Source organism: Vombatus ursinus, unplaced genomic scaffold (genome assembly GCF_900497805.2).
Source record: "Vombatus ursinus unplaced genomic scaffold, bare-nosed wombat genome assembly UNPS02015066.1, whole genome shotgun sequence".
NCBI classification, from domain to species: domain Eukaryota; kingdom Metazoa; phylum Chordata; class Mammalia; order Diprotodontia; family Vombatidae; genus Vombatus; species Vombatus ursinus.
The window spans coordinates 5748327-5764403 of record NW_020954844.1 but is presented as its reverse complement, the minus strand read 5'-3'; the positions used below and the strand labels follow the sequence as shown (position 1 = coordinate 5764403).

The window sequence follows — 16077 nt, the reverse complement described above, 5'->3', positions numbered from 1 at the left end:
TAGGAAGACTTGAATTCAAATCCTTCCTCAGACACTATGTGACTTTCAACTAGTCATTAAACCTCCCTGGGCCTCGTGTCCTCACTTGTAAAATGGGGGAGTTGGGGGTCTATGGCCTCTATGGTTTATTCCAACTCCAAGTCTATAATCTTATGATCTTTTTCTGTGCTCCATTTTACTGATCTGTAAGATGATGGAGTTGTACTCAATGATCTCTATGGCCACTTACAACTCTAAATCTATGCTACTGTACCCTATAACTGATCCCAGTAAAAATATTATTAATAATACCTAAGAAAAATACTTTTTTAAAAGTTGGATTCTGGGAAAGTCAGGCAGTATTTGAAGAGCATATCTCTTGTGTGCACTGAGGCCTTTGGACACATGTGCAAGGCATAGTTGTCATGTTCATTTTAGTGTCTTAAAAATTCCTGAATCTGGTAGGTGAGGGGGTAACAAAAGCTGCCGGGAAATGATCATTCTCATCTCTTTATAAATTCAGTGCTTAGATGAGCTCTCACACTTTAATCAGCTCATTCATGGGGAGCTCTCTTAAATTCCAAACCCTCAGAAGGCATGGCAGTATCTTTGCCTTTCTGACTCTGTATACCCCAATGCTCTCTACTGCACCAAATCCATACATTGATGATTCCATTCTAAGTTAACTGTAAATAGTCAGAGTTGAAGAGAAAAGGGGTTTGGGGATAGTGCAGCCTGTCTCTTGAAGAGGTAATTGGTTTAACTGAGGAAGGATGTTAGGCTTCTAATTAAAATGATTTTCTGTTTCACAGAAAATGGCTAGTGCTGTCAGGATAATGGAGTGAACAGAGAGATTTGTATTTTTTTTCTTTTGGATATGCCACCCATTGGTCATTCTCTAATGTTCTCAAGGAGGGTCCAAAACTTTTCCCCTGCTCTTCTTAATTTAAAAGTGTGGTCATTGTCGGCCCAACTGTGTACTGGTAGTATCTGAGCTTGTTAACACTTTCTTGGGTGGATTACTGCAGTGAATAATTACTGTAATTGCTTTACTCTCTAGCTCAAAAGGGGCTGACTGAATGTGGGTTGGTTCTAGTAGGGATCCACTGGCTAGATGGCTCCAAGCCTGGTGTGTCTACTGTTGTGGTCTTTGTTGTTGTTTTTTCTTCCTTTCCTTTTCATATTTAATAACAGTTATATCCAGAGCTTAAGGCAAGAGGCTAAGAAATGTTGGCAGCCCTGGTGTGCAGAGAGTAGCTGTATATCAGAGGCAGGGGTCAATGCTGACTACAATGGTTTTTTTTTTTTAGCTTCTCTTGCCAATTCCCCTTAGGGATTAATCTTGATCGGCTCTCCATACTCCATGTTAGTGAAGTCTGGGACATCCTTATTGGTGATGCTATTACCCAATCATCTCCTTATATAACAGAGAAGGGGATGAAACTTTAGGCATCTGGAGGATGTTATGGAGAGCCCATCTTGAACATGAGTGCGTGTCTCTCTAGGGGAATTATTGCAGTGCTTGAGGCCGTGTGTAGATGCAAATTCAGGGGTGTGGTGAGAAAGACTGGAAGCTTAGGGTTAAAGGACTTGGGTACCACTCATTGTTTTACCTTGGTCAATGGCCCAAGGGGTCTATGGCCTCTATGGTTATCTCGTTCCATTTCATTATAATAAGGTTATTTTTAAGCTCTTCCATCTCTAAAAGCTATGGTCCTTTGAATTCAGTAAACAATAGCTAATTCACTAAAAGCTATTTTTCTAGCCTACCTATATAAGTGACAGATATATTTAAGTCATAGATATTAAGTAATCTATCCAAGATTACCCAGATAGTTGGTGACAGAATCTGCACCAGGGCACCCCGCATATTTCCTTACCTCCCTGTCCTTGTTCATACCGTTCCCCATGTCTATAATGCCTCTACTACCAATCTTAATGATGATGATAACTGATATTTACATTGTGCTTCCAAGTAAGACAAAATGTTTTTTTTTTTCCTATCTCATTTGAGACTCACAACAATCCTTGGAGAAAAATTCTAGAGATGTAAGTATTATCAAGGCAACAACATGATCTAGTAAATACAGTACTGGTCTTAGAGTAAGGAAAAAGTAGGCTTGATCCTTGATTCTGACACGTGTTAGCCGTGAGACCGTGGGAAATTAGTAAAATTTCTGAACCTTAGCATCTTCATCTCTCAAAAGGGGGCAATTAATTACATCCCCTGCTTCACTGGCTTGTTGTATCAAAATTGTGCAAACACGTATGTATCTACATATATGTATGAAAATATGTATGTGTATCTTTCCAAACCTCAAAGTTCTGTATGATGTTAGCTTTTATTATTTTAGGGGCAGCTACGTGGTACAGTAGATAGAGAACTGGCCTGGAGTCAGGAAGACCCATCTTCCTGAATTAAAATTCTGGTCTCAGACACTTGCTAGCTGTGTGACCCTGGGCAAGTCACTTAACCTTTTTTCTTCAGTTTCCTCATCTGTAAAATGAGCCAGAGAAGGAAATGGAAAACCACCTGTTTTTTTTTTTAATGAGTCTACCAATCTTTACTAAGAAAACCCCAAATGGGATCGTAAAGAGTCAGACATGACTGAAACAGCTTGATTATTACTTTAATCAACACAACAACAGTGAAAATAATAACTGACATTTTGTAGAGCTCTAATGTTTTCAGAGTGCTTTACCCTAGATCATCTCATTTGAGTCACACTCACGAGAACCCTCAGAGGCAGATACCATGGGGATTGAGTATTCCCTTTCAACAGATGAGGAAGCTGTGGCTCAGAGAATTTTAGTGATTTCTCCAAAGTCTTACAGTTGATAAGCATCAGAGGTGAGATTTGAACCCAAGTTTTCCTGACTTTAAGACCAGTATTCTTCCTACTGTGCCACATAGCACCCTTACTAGCATCCTAATTCTGTAGGGATTCTGCCTGTTCATTAAGAACACTCATGCAGCTTTCCCAGATCCATATTCCACTCCCCACACAGTCCTCAATGATCACAGTTGCTCCCATTTCTATAGAAATAACAGTATACAAAACACTTTCTTTATAATGGCCCCAAAAGAAAGGTAACAGAATTATTTTTCCCATTTTGCAGATAAATATTTGTTATCCATTCATTTTTCCAGTCATATCTGACACTTCACAACCCCATTTGGAGACATCTTGACAAAGATACTGGAGTGATTTGCCATTTTCTTCTCCAGCTCATTTTACCTATGAGGAGACTGAGGCAACCAGGGTTAAGTGGCTTGCCCAGGGCCACACAGCTAGTAAAGATTTCAGATCTTCCTGATTCCAGGTCTGGTTCTATCTGCTGAGCCACCTAGCGGCCCCAAATAAATACCAAGGGAGAGTAAATGACTTGTTATAGTCTCATGGCTACTAATCAATACATATAAGATTTGAAATCAGGTCTTTCTGATGCCACATCCAAAGAGTTAACTGCTATGCTCTGTCCTTCATATGGACTCTTAGCATTTATCTTGTGCCTTTGAACTTATGTCAATATTTGTATTATATTTCATGAGAAAGATTGTAGCATAATGGAAAGAAAGCTAACTCTAAAGCTGGGAATTTCTGAGTTCAGATCTTGCCACTAACAAATACTGAATATGTGGCCTTGGGCAGTGATGCTAGGTCTTGGTGTTCTAGGCAAATATCTAAGACTGATGGTTTGCTAAAAGAACTTTTCTTATATGGGAGTTCCCTAGCTTAATGAAACCAAAGATTCAGTCCTTCTTCCCTTTATAGGAGGGGGGTCACAGCATCTGTGAATGTCCTGGCCTTCTTCCAGATTGGGAGTTCCTTGAGGCCAGGGTCTAGGTTTATTCCAGCACTTATTAGGCACATGTTTGTTGAGAAAATAAATGAATGAGTATAACTCTGTTACCTTCTGGCCAGAGAGATAACTAGATTTTTTTTTTTTAATTTGGTCAGTGAGCAGCAAATTTGCTCCAGACAAGAATAAGAAACGCAGACTGAAGCACAGAGAGGACAGGAAGGTCAGGCAGGCCCAGGAGACACTCAAGATAGGAGATCAAACTTCTAGCTTCAAATTTTAACTAGTTATTTTTGTTAACTGGTCAGTCACTCACCAAGTATGTATTAAGTACCTACTGTTTGCCAGGCAGAGCTAAGATCTAGACAAAGTCAAATACAAGCATGCAAATTAACCCTTTCTCTTAAGGAGCTTCCTTCTTCATGGGGGGAGAAAATAGATAAATGGGAACTTGAAAGGGGAAACGGTGGCATGGTGATGGTCAAATGGTCTGGAGCAGTCCGTGACATGACATGAAATCCTAGGGTTCATCAAGGAAAGGCAAAAGCTCAATTGTCAGGGATGAGGAACCCAGAGGCAGAATCTAGGTTGCAGGTGGGGAAGAGGTCCAGGTCAGTTGGTCAGTCAACAGGTTATACATTAAGCACTTACTATGTGCCAGGGGATGGTCTGAGTGGAGGAGGAATATTGTGGAGTGGTCTGGGGTCTGGGCACCAGAAAATAAGGCAATGGCTCACTCCTTAGAGCCCAGGTACCCAGGGTCAAGGCCCAGATTACTTATGGTAACCAGTGTACACCTGGACTGAACAAAGACAAGGAAGGAGTAAAATATGGGGTGTTCTAGAACAGATTCTGACACCAATTAGCTAGGGAACTTTGGATAGGTCACTTAATATTAATTAATTAAGTAATTAATTAACAAATGTTTGCTGAATTCATAGGAGCACAGGCTTTAGAGCCAGAAGGGAATTTAAATAACAAAGTCCCTGAGAAATCAATCAATTTGTAGCTATCATTCATCAAGATGAAGCTTACTTGCCCAGAAAGGGCATGCAAGTTGCCTAGAGTCACATAGGTAAAAATCAGACAAACTGAGATTCAAACCCACATCCCTTGATTCCAAATCCAGTCTGCTATGGAAGCCCTTTTCCAATGAAGTATTGCAGAATGTTCTCTGCCCTACTGTGCCACAGTGTGTATGAAATGGATTCTGGAGCATTCTATTGGGGTGGTGAGGGGGAGAGGCGAAGGGAGAGGAGAAGAGAGAAGGGAACTATGTCCAACTCCATCAGATTGAAGTTGTGCTAAATGACGTGCATTGGCCTGGCTGTAATTAGCATGAGAGGGGAAAATGTAATTTGTTCACAGTTCCCCCCCGGCCTGATGGAATCGGAGACATAAGGAGATAGATCACACTAACAAAGGTGTCACCACTGAATCAGCACATTTACTGGGGAAATATTCAAATGGATGCCCAGCTTGGCTTCCTCTTTCCTCCTTTGGTGCACACTCTCTCAGTACAGGTTGTTTAACTCAGCTCACAATGAATGAAGCTGGGCTGAAGGTCTTTTGGGGAATGTGTTTAATTTTCCCCTGAGGATGGGTACCTTCTTTCCCACTGTAATATTGCTGAAATTTTGGGCAGTGGTGGGATCCTGGGGAGTTGGGAAGACTGGATCTTTTTGACTCTTTTTGCAGGGTCCTGACTATAGAAGCGAGTCAGACTTACCTATGGTCTAACTACCTGATAGGGAAAGTGTTTAAGCCTCATTTCTGTTTCAGGCTAGTGTCAACACGGGGGAGGTAGAGGTGACTATTTCAGAACCAGCTAGCTCTCTGATTGAATCTTTAATATTTTTAAAGTATAATAATTAATGTTTTATTTTTTCATTTCTGATATACTCCCCCAATCAGCTCCCAATGAGCCTTCCTTTTTAACAAAGAAAGTTCATTAAATGAAACAAAGGTAGTGACCATATTGCTACTTTGTGGTGATCATATAACAATCAATGAGCTGATAGCATATGCAATATTGTGTACCCATAAGCTTCCATCATTCCAAAGAAAGGGGCTTTATTTCCTTTCTGAAATGGATATTGGTAATTGTAAATATGTAGAATTCAGAGGGCTGAAATCTTTCTGTCACCCCCCCCACCCCCCCCACCCCCCGGCCTTTTGCTTAAGACCCTAATCTCTATTACAATGTATATTGTCTTGGAGGACTCTCACCTTGAGTTGTTATAGATCACTCCCCCACTTGGATAAAGGATATAAGGGCAGATTTTTATAGGAGGAAAGGGAAGAAATTGTGAGGGTGCTGGACATAAAAGCGTTAGAATCCAGAGGCCATGAAAACTGAAAACAAAAAAGATATCACCCACTTCCTTGCTTTTGCCCAGGACTGACCCTGCCTTTGTGATCATTCCATATTCATATGATCTTGAAAATAGAGTTGGAAATAACCCAAGAGATATTCTAGTCTACTTCTTGTCTAGAAGGGGAAACTGAGGTCATGAGAAGACATAAGGTCATGTCCCAATGACACACAGGTGTCAAACAGTGGAGCCCAGATTAGAAGCCCAGTGTCAGCCTCCAAATCCAGCCTTCTTCACACTATTCCATTCTCCATCCCACCTGGAGGAAAGGGCAAGTAGTGACAGTACCATGACTTCTGATGTCCGTTCCAGCTCTACATTTATGATCCTTTGACCATTTTGAAAAAATCCTGATGTGGAATTCCACTGGCTGGTGTAGGGAGCCCCAGGGGAGGAACCATCTCTACTCATGAATTCCAGCACTTGCTGAGAACTTATTCACTTAGAGAACTGCCTACCAGACACTGAGAGGGAAATGCACAGTCAATGTGTATAACAGGCAAAGTTTCCCACTTCCATGTATGCTTGTAACTTTTCAGAATATTTCAAAATCCTTTATCACCACTAAATCTTAAAAAACAACCTAATGAGACCCAAAAGTTCATATACTTATTTTGCATATTAGGAAACTGAGTCTGGGAGTATTTAAATGGCCATTCTAAGGTTACCCATCTATTTAGTGTCCAAAACAAGGCTAGGATTCTAGGTTACCTGACTTCAGTGGTATTTCAATTTAATTTATCAGACATATGATAAGCACCTACTATGTGCTATACTGGATTAGGCTCTTAAAATTGTGACACTTAAAAATGTTTGTGAGACATAATTTCTGGGTAATTTAATCATTTTATTAATAAGGCCAGCAGATTATTAATAGAAGGATGGTCATTTGGTCATCTGTCTTAGACCAAAGACCATCATGGCAGCATGGCTCACAGTTTGTATACCCTTAGGTGTTTAATGAGGGGCTGAAAGTGACCTTTGGACAGAGAAACTTTTCTCTGTACTCAGACCACACATAGCCTTAGGCTATTTATACATAAAGAACTGTCTCCACACAAGTTAGAGTAGAACATAATGGGTTTCCTCACCTTAAATTCCTTGTAAGGTTGGGTGGGGTCTGACCAAAATTGGGGAGAGTTAATTCAATCTCATTCTACAGTCTGAACTTGTAAAGGACTTTAGAAAAAGGGGAGAGCTGTGATTCTCCCCTCAAATTATTGGCTACAAATAGTCATTTCCTCCAGCATACAAAGACAGAAAACAAAGCAGACCTTGCCCCCAAGGATATGATATTCTACTGAGGGTAAACAATATGTCAAAAAAAAAATCTGTGAATACATACACACACACACACACACACATACACACAATGCGTGTGTGTATGTGTGTTTGAATATATATGTATGCATATACATATATATACACATATACAGGTGTCTGTGTGTGTGTGGGGGTGGGTGGGTGTGGGTGGGTGTGGGTGTGTGTGAAGAGAGACAGAAAGAAACAGAGAGAGAGAGAAAAAAAAACAGAGAGAGGAAAAGAAAGTGAGTCAGATGTTCAAGGCATTGATGGGCATTGCTGGATGGCACAGATACAAGCCTTCTAATTTCTTATATAAATTTTAACTGATGCTGCAATTCTTTTTATATCACTGTCAATTTTCAATAACATTCTACACATATTGCCATCCTTTATAACAAGGAAGTGTGGTTAAGCAAAACAAACAGATCCATTGGCAGTGACTGACAATGTGTGCCTCAGTCTATACCTTTAGTTTTCCACTCTACTGAGAGGACATGAGTTATGCCATCTGTCTTCTGGTAGCCAGATTGGTTATTGCATTGACTTAAATTCACTTACCTTTTTAGCACCATTTTCCTTTATACTCCTGTGGCCATTGGGTATGCTGCCCATTTGTTCTTTTTACTTCTGTCTGAATCATTTCATTCAACTGTTCCCGTGTTTCTCCAAATTCCTTATATTTGTTGTTTCTCAAGGTAAAATAATTGTTTATTTGAATCTGTATACCGTAATTAGTATAATCTTCCACCAATTTGTATCCAATTTGTTTTCTAGTTTGTTTTTTTTTAATTCTGCTCTATCTTCTTTTCTCTGTCCACCATCTTTCCCCAACTGATTTTCTTCCTCTCACCCTCCCTGTTTTCACTTCTGCGTATGAAGATACATAGGTGAGGACTTCCTTTGATACTTCAGTCCAGTGGAACTTCCTAAAGTACTTGGCTCTACAGTGTAACAAGGATTGATTGGATTGTCTTGTGTGCTGTGTTTTACAGAGTGATTGCAGGGTTTATGTGTGAGATGACACTAGTCACTTGGGGAGTGAGGAAAAAAAAATAGCTACACCCAGCTTTGAAGGGATTTAAATGCAGAAAAGAGTGTCCTAGAGGAAATATGGAGGGGCTGTCAGTGGCACTCCTCTTGTAACACACTTATAAACATGTACTGAGCTGGAAAAGACTGAAGAGGTCATCTAGTCCAACCTCCTCATTTTATAGATGAGGAAACTGAAGCCCTGAGAATTTAAGTGACATATCAAAGGTCATTAGAGGTGGGATTTGAACCCACATCCTCTGATTCTAGACGTGGTCATTGTATGATGTTGCCATCTTTAAATTACTACTAAAAGTACAGTGAAGCATTATTAAGCTCCTTAATGCTGTAGTTATGGAGGTACCACAATGTTGGCGGCCGTTCACTGGGCATTGAAAACAAATCTGATCTATGTATGCAAGTGAGACTTTAGCTGCTCTAAGAGCCTTTTAATTGTTAGGTTCATCACTGCACATTCCCTTGTACTGCCTCGAATAGATACTTCTCGGAGAAATGGGGGGCGGGGCTCATTTTAATTAGAAGGTTATCCCCAAGTGTAACCACAATTGGCAAATATGTCAGAAAAAGACAAATCAGAAAAAAAAAACTCAATTGACAAGTGTTCAATTGCTTATTGCCGTTTTCTTTTCCTGTAGCTTCGAAAGGCAGTGATGGACCATATATCAGACTCATTCCTGGAAACCAATGTCCCGTTGCTAGTACTTATTGAGGCTGCCAAGAGCGGGAATGAGAAAGAAGTCAAGGAGTACGCTCAAGTTTTCCGTGAACATGCCAATAAGCTGGTGGAGGTAAGTCACTGTCACTGCAATCAGGGCATTCTGTGAAAGTATAAAGTATCACCACAGGCCTGATCTCTTAGCTTCGGTCCATAGGGACCTCTATTTTATAGCATTGACTCTGAAAGCAACATGGTGGAACATATCTTTCTTTTGATGTTGGAATTCATCCAAAACCTGAAATTGGGAGCAGAGGGCAATTCCCCAGCTCTGATACCCCACCCCTCCTCTTCTTTGTCTGCTGGTTAAATGAGAAGGGAAGGAAAGTTTAAAAAATGTTGGGAAGAAGAGAGATTGGAAATAAAGAAAGAAGACCAAGGAGTGGGGAAGCAGAATCAAGTACATGATAACATAAAGGCAAATTATACAGTGGCGCCATGTGCCCCTGCTCATTGTAATCAATAGCTTGGATGATGGCATGCTTATCAAATTTGTAGTTGAAGATTGGAGATAATGCTAATATGTAGAATGGAAAGAAATGGGACTGTTTAACTCCTCTATTGATTTATCCTTCTTAAAAAAAAAATGCAATTCTATTATGTATCACATTCAATAATAAGTACAGATATATTTTAAAGTATAATTTTATTGAAAATGATATGGCATCGATGTCATCATATATGGAATATTGCCAGCTCCTACATGTGGTTCATTACTTAAAATACTGTAGTTATTTTGAATGAAATTTCTCTATCTCTTCCTGCTGTATTTTGTTGGTAATACAACAATATTGACAAGTTATATGGGTTTATTTTATATTCTACAACTAGTAAGTTATTGTTTTAATTATTTTTTTTACTGTCTTTCTAGTGCTCTCTGAATAAATTGTCCTATCTGCAAAACAAACAAACAAACAAACAACAACATAAAATAAAATGGGTGGGAATCCCTCAGGTCCTATGCTGTCTTATGACTCCAGCTGTCCTCAATCAAGCTTTGAGTTCACTTGAGACTGTTGAAAGGAAATCCAGGGCTTCATTGTTCTTTGCTGTCTTTTGCTCCTTTCCCTAATCCCCTCCTAACCACTGACTTAAACTATTTTTGAATAGCCACTGAGGGAAATTGTGTGAGCATGTGCCATTCTCCCAAAATATGATTTGGAGTTCCTGCAAGACCCTGCAGGCAAGGGACTCAAGTTTTCTTTTCTCATTTACTCATTTTCTCATTTATAAGGGCTTACATTTGCTAATGGTGTGACGATGAAGCATTGGGAATGGCTTTGGGAGTACAAAAGTGAATTTTGTAGCCTCCTTGAAAAAGATTTTGTAAAGAGATATATAATGTCCAGGCTGCTTAAAGAGGGATGCTGGAAACTACTAGTAGAGGACAAGTTATGCCCAGGAAGCCATGATGCTGAGGTAAAACAAAAAAACAAAAAAACAAAAAACAAAAAACAAACAAACAAACAAATGAAAAGTGATTATGAGTTAGTAGGAGACACCTCAGCCGGGAGCTAGAGGTTTTTGGACTCATCTTTGAATATGGGATCATATACAGACATATACAGACATGTGTGTGTGTGTGTGTGTGTGTGTGTGTGTGTGTGTGTATGTGTGTGTTTGTGTGTTAAAATGTAGAGTAAAGGTCTTGGTTGCTTCAAGAATGCAAAAGTGAGTTACACAGCCATGAAGGAAATGTTTAAAAAAAAATGTGGTGTTCAGAATGATTAGATGGAGAAAATAGGAACTACCAACAGGATGGAATCAGATTGGCAATACTCAAGGTAGGATGAGATGGTAGAGTGTCCTTGAGACCTAAAGGACTGAAGTTAAGAAGGTGAAAGGATGATGAATGAGAGGATGGGGAAACACTTGGGAAAGGAGATAGAGAAGTGTGGCATTGAGTATTGGTTGGTTGATTAATTGTACAGAGGTGAAAGATAGCTTAGGAAAAGGACCTCTGGCAGAGAAGGACATACACAGACACAGACACAGATGAATGGACTCTCATGACAGACACAGATGGACAAGGAACAACATGTGGTACCTACACAGGGCTATTTGCTACTACAAACCTGGGCCTTCCTCTGCATCTATAGCTCAGTTACTTGATATTATGCACACACATATGCACACACACACATATGCATACATACACACATATCATATATATACATATATACACACATAGTTATGCACACACATATATACACACATACATACATATATTCTATAATATATATATATTATATATTTTTTATAACTAGAACAAAATAAAAAAAAACAAAAAAAAACAACCAAACACCTTTATTGATACTTTTTTTCCCCTACCACAGTCAGACAGACTGCTTTTAAAATCTGAAGTAAACTGTGGAATAGCTCAAAATAGTTGCGAAGGTATTTTTTACCTAAGTATGTACATTTTACACTGTGGAATTTATCTTCCTCAAAGTAAAGGCCATTATGAGGGGGAAATGACTAGATATTTGGAGAGAATAGAAATTTGGGAACTTAGATACCATTAGCTTATGACCTCCTTGAGGGCAGGGACTATTTTTGTTTGTTTGGTTTTTGTCTCTTTTTGTCTCCTCAGTGCTTCGCACGGTGTCTGGCACAGAATATGCAGTTGTTGTTCAATCTTTTCAGTCATGTCCCATACTTTGTGACTCCATTTGGGGTTTTCTTGGCAAAGATATTGGAGTGGTTTGTCATTTCCTTCTCCAGCTCATTTTACAGGTGAGGAAACTGGGGCAAACTGGGTTAAGTGACTTGCCCAGGGTCACACAGCTAGTATGTGTCTGGGGATAGATTTTAACTCAGATTTTCCTGATTCCAGGCCCAGTGCACTATCCATTGTGCTACCTAGCTGCCAAGTATGCACTTAATAAATATTTATTGATTGATTGGAAACTTGATTTTGGTTTAGAATGGGAAATAAGCAAGGGGAGTTCAGTTATATCCAGATCTGGACCTGAAACAATGATAGAATAGAGAGGTTCTCATGGCCTGAAATTCTAGAATGGAAGTTAAATTGAGCAGGTTGAGTAGCTCTCCCTAAAAGGGTGAGTGCCTCCGGAGATTGACATACATACACAGGGAGCTCTTTGTTGAGATTTCAAAGTCATATATCAAGATAGATGGAAGCAAGGAAAGGAAGGTTAATGGTGAAAACCAAGAAGTAGGACAGTTCTTTAGGAAGAGTATAAGAGATGCCAAAAACCCAAGTAAAATTAGACTTTGAAAAATAATTAAGGCCACTTAGGCTTTCTAAATTTTCTTGAAAATAAGGGCAAGGAAGAGATAGGTCAGATTCTTAGATACGATAAAATGATGCTAATGGATGATGCAGAAAAAGTCACACCATGGAACTCTGGTTTTCCTCCTTTTTCTATTAAGAATAATGATCTTCATTATAGAAACATTGAAAGAAAAATATCAGGGAGTTGAAACTAAGGAGGGAAAGGCCACAGGGAGAAAACTTGTAAAGTGTCTTAAATGAAACTAGATCTCCTTGGTTGGATCAACTAACATCCAGGTTTTGAGAAAGAGTTGTAGAGGTGGCAACTAATTCACTCACTGTACTTCTTGAAAAATCACTGAGTGGTGATTGAGGACTGAAACAAAGTCAATAAGCATTTGAAGAATGCCATCTATGTTCCAGGCACTGTGGTATAAGTGTTGGGGATATGAAGAAAGGAAAAGACAATACCTACTATCAAGGAACTTACAGTCTAAAGGGTGAGATGATATGAAAATAACTTTATATAAACAAACTTTGTACAGGATAAATTGGAGATAATCAAGAGAGGGAAGACATTAACATTTATGGGAATCAGGAAAGGCTTAATTAAGGAGGTGGAATTATAGCCGGTACATGAAAGAAGTCAGGAAAGTCTGGAAGGAGAGCTGAGAAGGGAGAGAATTCTTGGCATGGGGGACAATCAGCAAAAATGGCCAGTGTCTGGAATTGGTGTGTTTTGTGAGGAATAGGAAGACGGCTGGGGTCTTTAAAATATAGAGGATGAGGAGGAAGGTATAAGACCCAAAAGGTAGGAAAACGTGAGGTGATGGAAGGCTTTAAAAGTCAAACAGAGAGGACTTTATCTTTGATTCTGGAAGCAATAGGGAGCCATTGGATTTGATTGAATGGGAGGAGAGTGACAAGGTCAGATTTGAACTTTAGGGAGACTACTTTGACAGCTGAGTGGAGGATGGATTGGACTGGGAGTGACGAGGCAGAGAAACTAGCAGACTATTGTAATAGTCTAGACCAGAGGTGATAAAGACTGGAAGCAGGGCGGTAACAATTTCAGATGAGAGAAGGGGGCATATATGAGCGATATAAGAAAGTTATGCATCTTTCCCCGAGAAGCCTCCAAATTGCCAAGGATCTGTGCTATAAACTCTTCAAATTACTTAGGAATTAACACCTGCATAAGTCAACCAAAAATGACCAACACTCAGATCCCCACAGAAAGATCACACTACACAGGTCACACTCTCTTTACAACACTAACTATTCATTCTACGGCACACAGGTTTTCTCTCTATATAGCATCCCCTCTGTATTCCCAAAGAGTCGTTTAGGCACATCTGCCCTATTAATCACCATCATGAGGATAATGTCCCATCAGCTCCTAGAGTCTGGGTAGTAGTACACTGAATCCCAGTCACTATGCCCACAGAGTCTTACAGAGGGACTCTAATAGAGATAAATCTCTAAATCTATGATTTTTGCCTCACAGTCGAGTTTATCAGTTACAACAATTAGTCACACTAGTAAATATTGGAGATACCTAAAAATTTATGGGAAAGAAATATTTTTTTTTATGTAGCATAAATCCAATATGAGTCAACAATTTTAAATGGTAGCCATGAAAGTTGATGGAAACTGGGACTGTTTTAATGTGATTATAAAATCTATAATTAGAAAGCTGATAATCCTCTTTATTCTGGCTGTATGATACCATACATATCTGGGATATTTTGGTCAATCCTGGATATAGTGTTTTAGAGGATCGACAAGCTGGAGTGTGTCCAGTGGAGGGTGACTAGGCAATGAAATGAAAAAAAAAACCAAACTACACCATGTGAAAATAAGTTGAAATGAGTGGAGATGTTTAGGTTAGTGAAGTGGAAACTTACACTGAGAAATGATAGCTGTCATCAGGTATCTGAAGAACTGTGAGGCTGAAGTGGGATAATCCTTATCCTACCGGGCCCCAGAGGTCAGGAGTAGGAGCAGTGGCTGGAAAATTGAAGGATGTAGATCTGGACTGTAATTGTTGGTAGGAATTTCCTTGCTATTGTAGTTGTTCAGTGATGGGTTGAACTGTCATGTTGGGTGGTGAATTCCATGTCAATAAAGGTTTCCAAGCAGAGGCTGGATAGCTACCTGTTGGCCATATTAGAGAAGAGAGTCAGGCTTCATGGAGGTCTTCTGGGATCCCATGAAGTTGAGTGTGGACTGAATCTGTGCGTGCTAGGCTGTGATGTTTCAGTTGGGAGATAGTCATCTCCTGAAGAAGTTACAGAGAAACAAGAGGGAATTAGCTACAACACACAGAGTGGTTAACTATATACATGTTCTTTCTTGTTCTTGTTCCATGTTGGTGGCAACCAGCAGGGAACCTGAGATCCAGACAGCATGAATTAGTACGACATCTGCGGTGAAGGGGTGTGTTAAGCCCTCTTTTATCACAAGTGTATTAGATTCTTAGTCACACTCCGGTGTCAGTTGCATTTCAGCATCAGTGAAGTACTAGAAACCTGTGTCCCAGACCAAGCACAAAGTCAAGGAAAATACTATGGGGTATGGTGTTATACACTGACTGATTGCAGAGGAAATGAATGGATATAGGGAAATGGATTTATAAAAAGAGATCTGTTCAATTACACATTGATCTGATTTCAAATAACAATAATAAAGGGCATTAGAGTTACTGAGTAATGATCTCACTCATCCAAGAGGAATATTTTTGAGGGCAAGATTATTCCAGTCCCTTCTTCAGATGTCACTTGAGCATTAGTCCTGAAAATATGGGGGAGTGGAAAAAAATTAAGGAGTTATTAACACTAAATCTTTCACAAGACCCCCTGCCTGTCGATTGCTACAAGCAAGTTGCCTACCATTTTTTTTTTATTTTAAAGGGGGATGCAAGTACTCATTAATAGTTTGTTCATTGTTATATAGACTGATATATACATACACACATATATACATATATACCTATATATTCATGCATGCATATGTACCTTTTTACATCTATCTATCATCTATCTATCTATCTATCTATCTATCTATCTATCTATCAATCTATCTATCCTATATTTAGAAATCTAGAGTGCAATAGGGAGTTGGGCTAGGAGTCAGTAAAACCTGAATTCAAGTTCTATTTCTGAAATATACTGATTGTGTGATATTGAGCAAGTCATTAAAACTCTCTGTGAGGTTCTGGACAAACTCTGTAAGACCATAATTTGTGGAGAAGGTGCCAACCTGCATTGGAAGAGAGAGTTTATTCACTAGAAGTTCCCTTCACCCCTGAAATCACAAATCTGGTCCCCTCTATCAATGTGTATGTGAATATGTGTATGTGGGTATATACACATGTATATGCACGCACACACACACACATATGTATGTATTTTGTTCAGTCATTTCAGTCATATCCAACTATTTGTGACCCCTTTGGGGTTTTCTTGGCAAAGATACTGGAATGGTTTTCCATTTCTTTCTCTGGTTTATTTTATAGATGAGGAAACTGAGGCAAATAGGGTTAAGTAACTTGCCAAGGGTAACACAGCTAGTAAGAATTTGAGGCCAGATTTGCACTCAAGAAGATGAGT

General features: G+C 39.4%; 1 protein-coding gene across 1 annotated transcript in view; it reads left to right on the top strand.

Annotated features, from left to right (window-relative positions):
• CTNNA2 (catenin alpha 2) overlaps positions 1 to 16077 on the top strand; it is a 1364056-nt gene that overhangs the window by 1028892 nt on the left and 319087 nt on the right. Inside the window, exon 9 of the mRNA XM_027846144.1 lies at positions 9149 to 9301. Coding sequence (XP_027701945.1) covers positions 9149 to 9301 — 153 coding nt within the window. The remainder of the gene's footprint in view (positions 1 to 9148; positions 9302 to 16077) is intronic.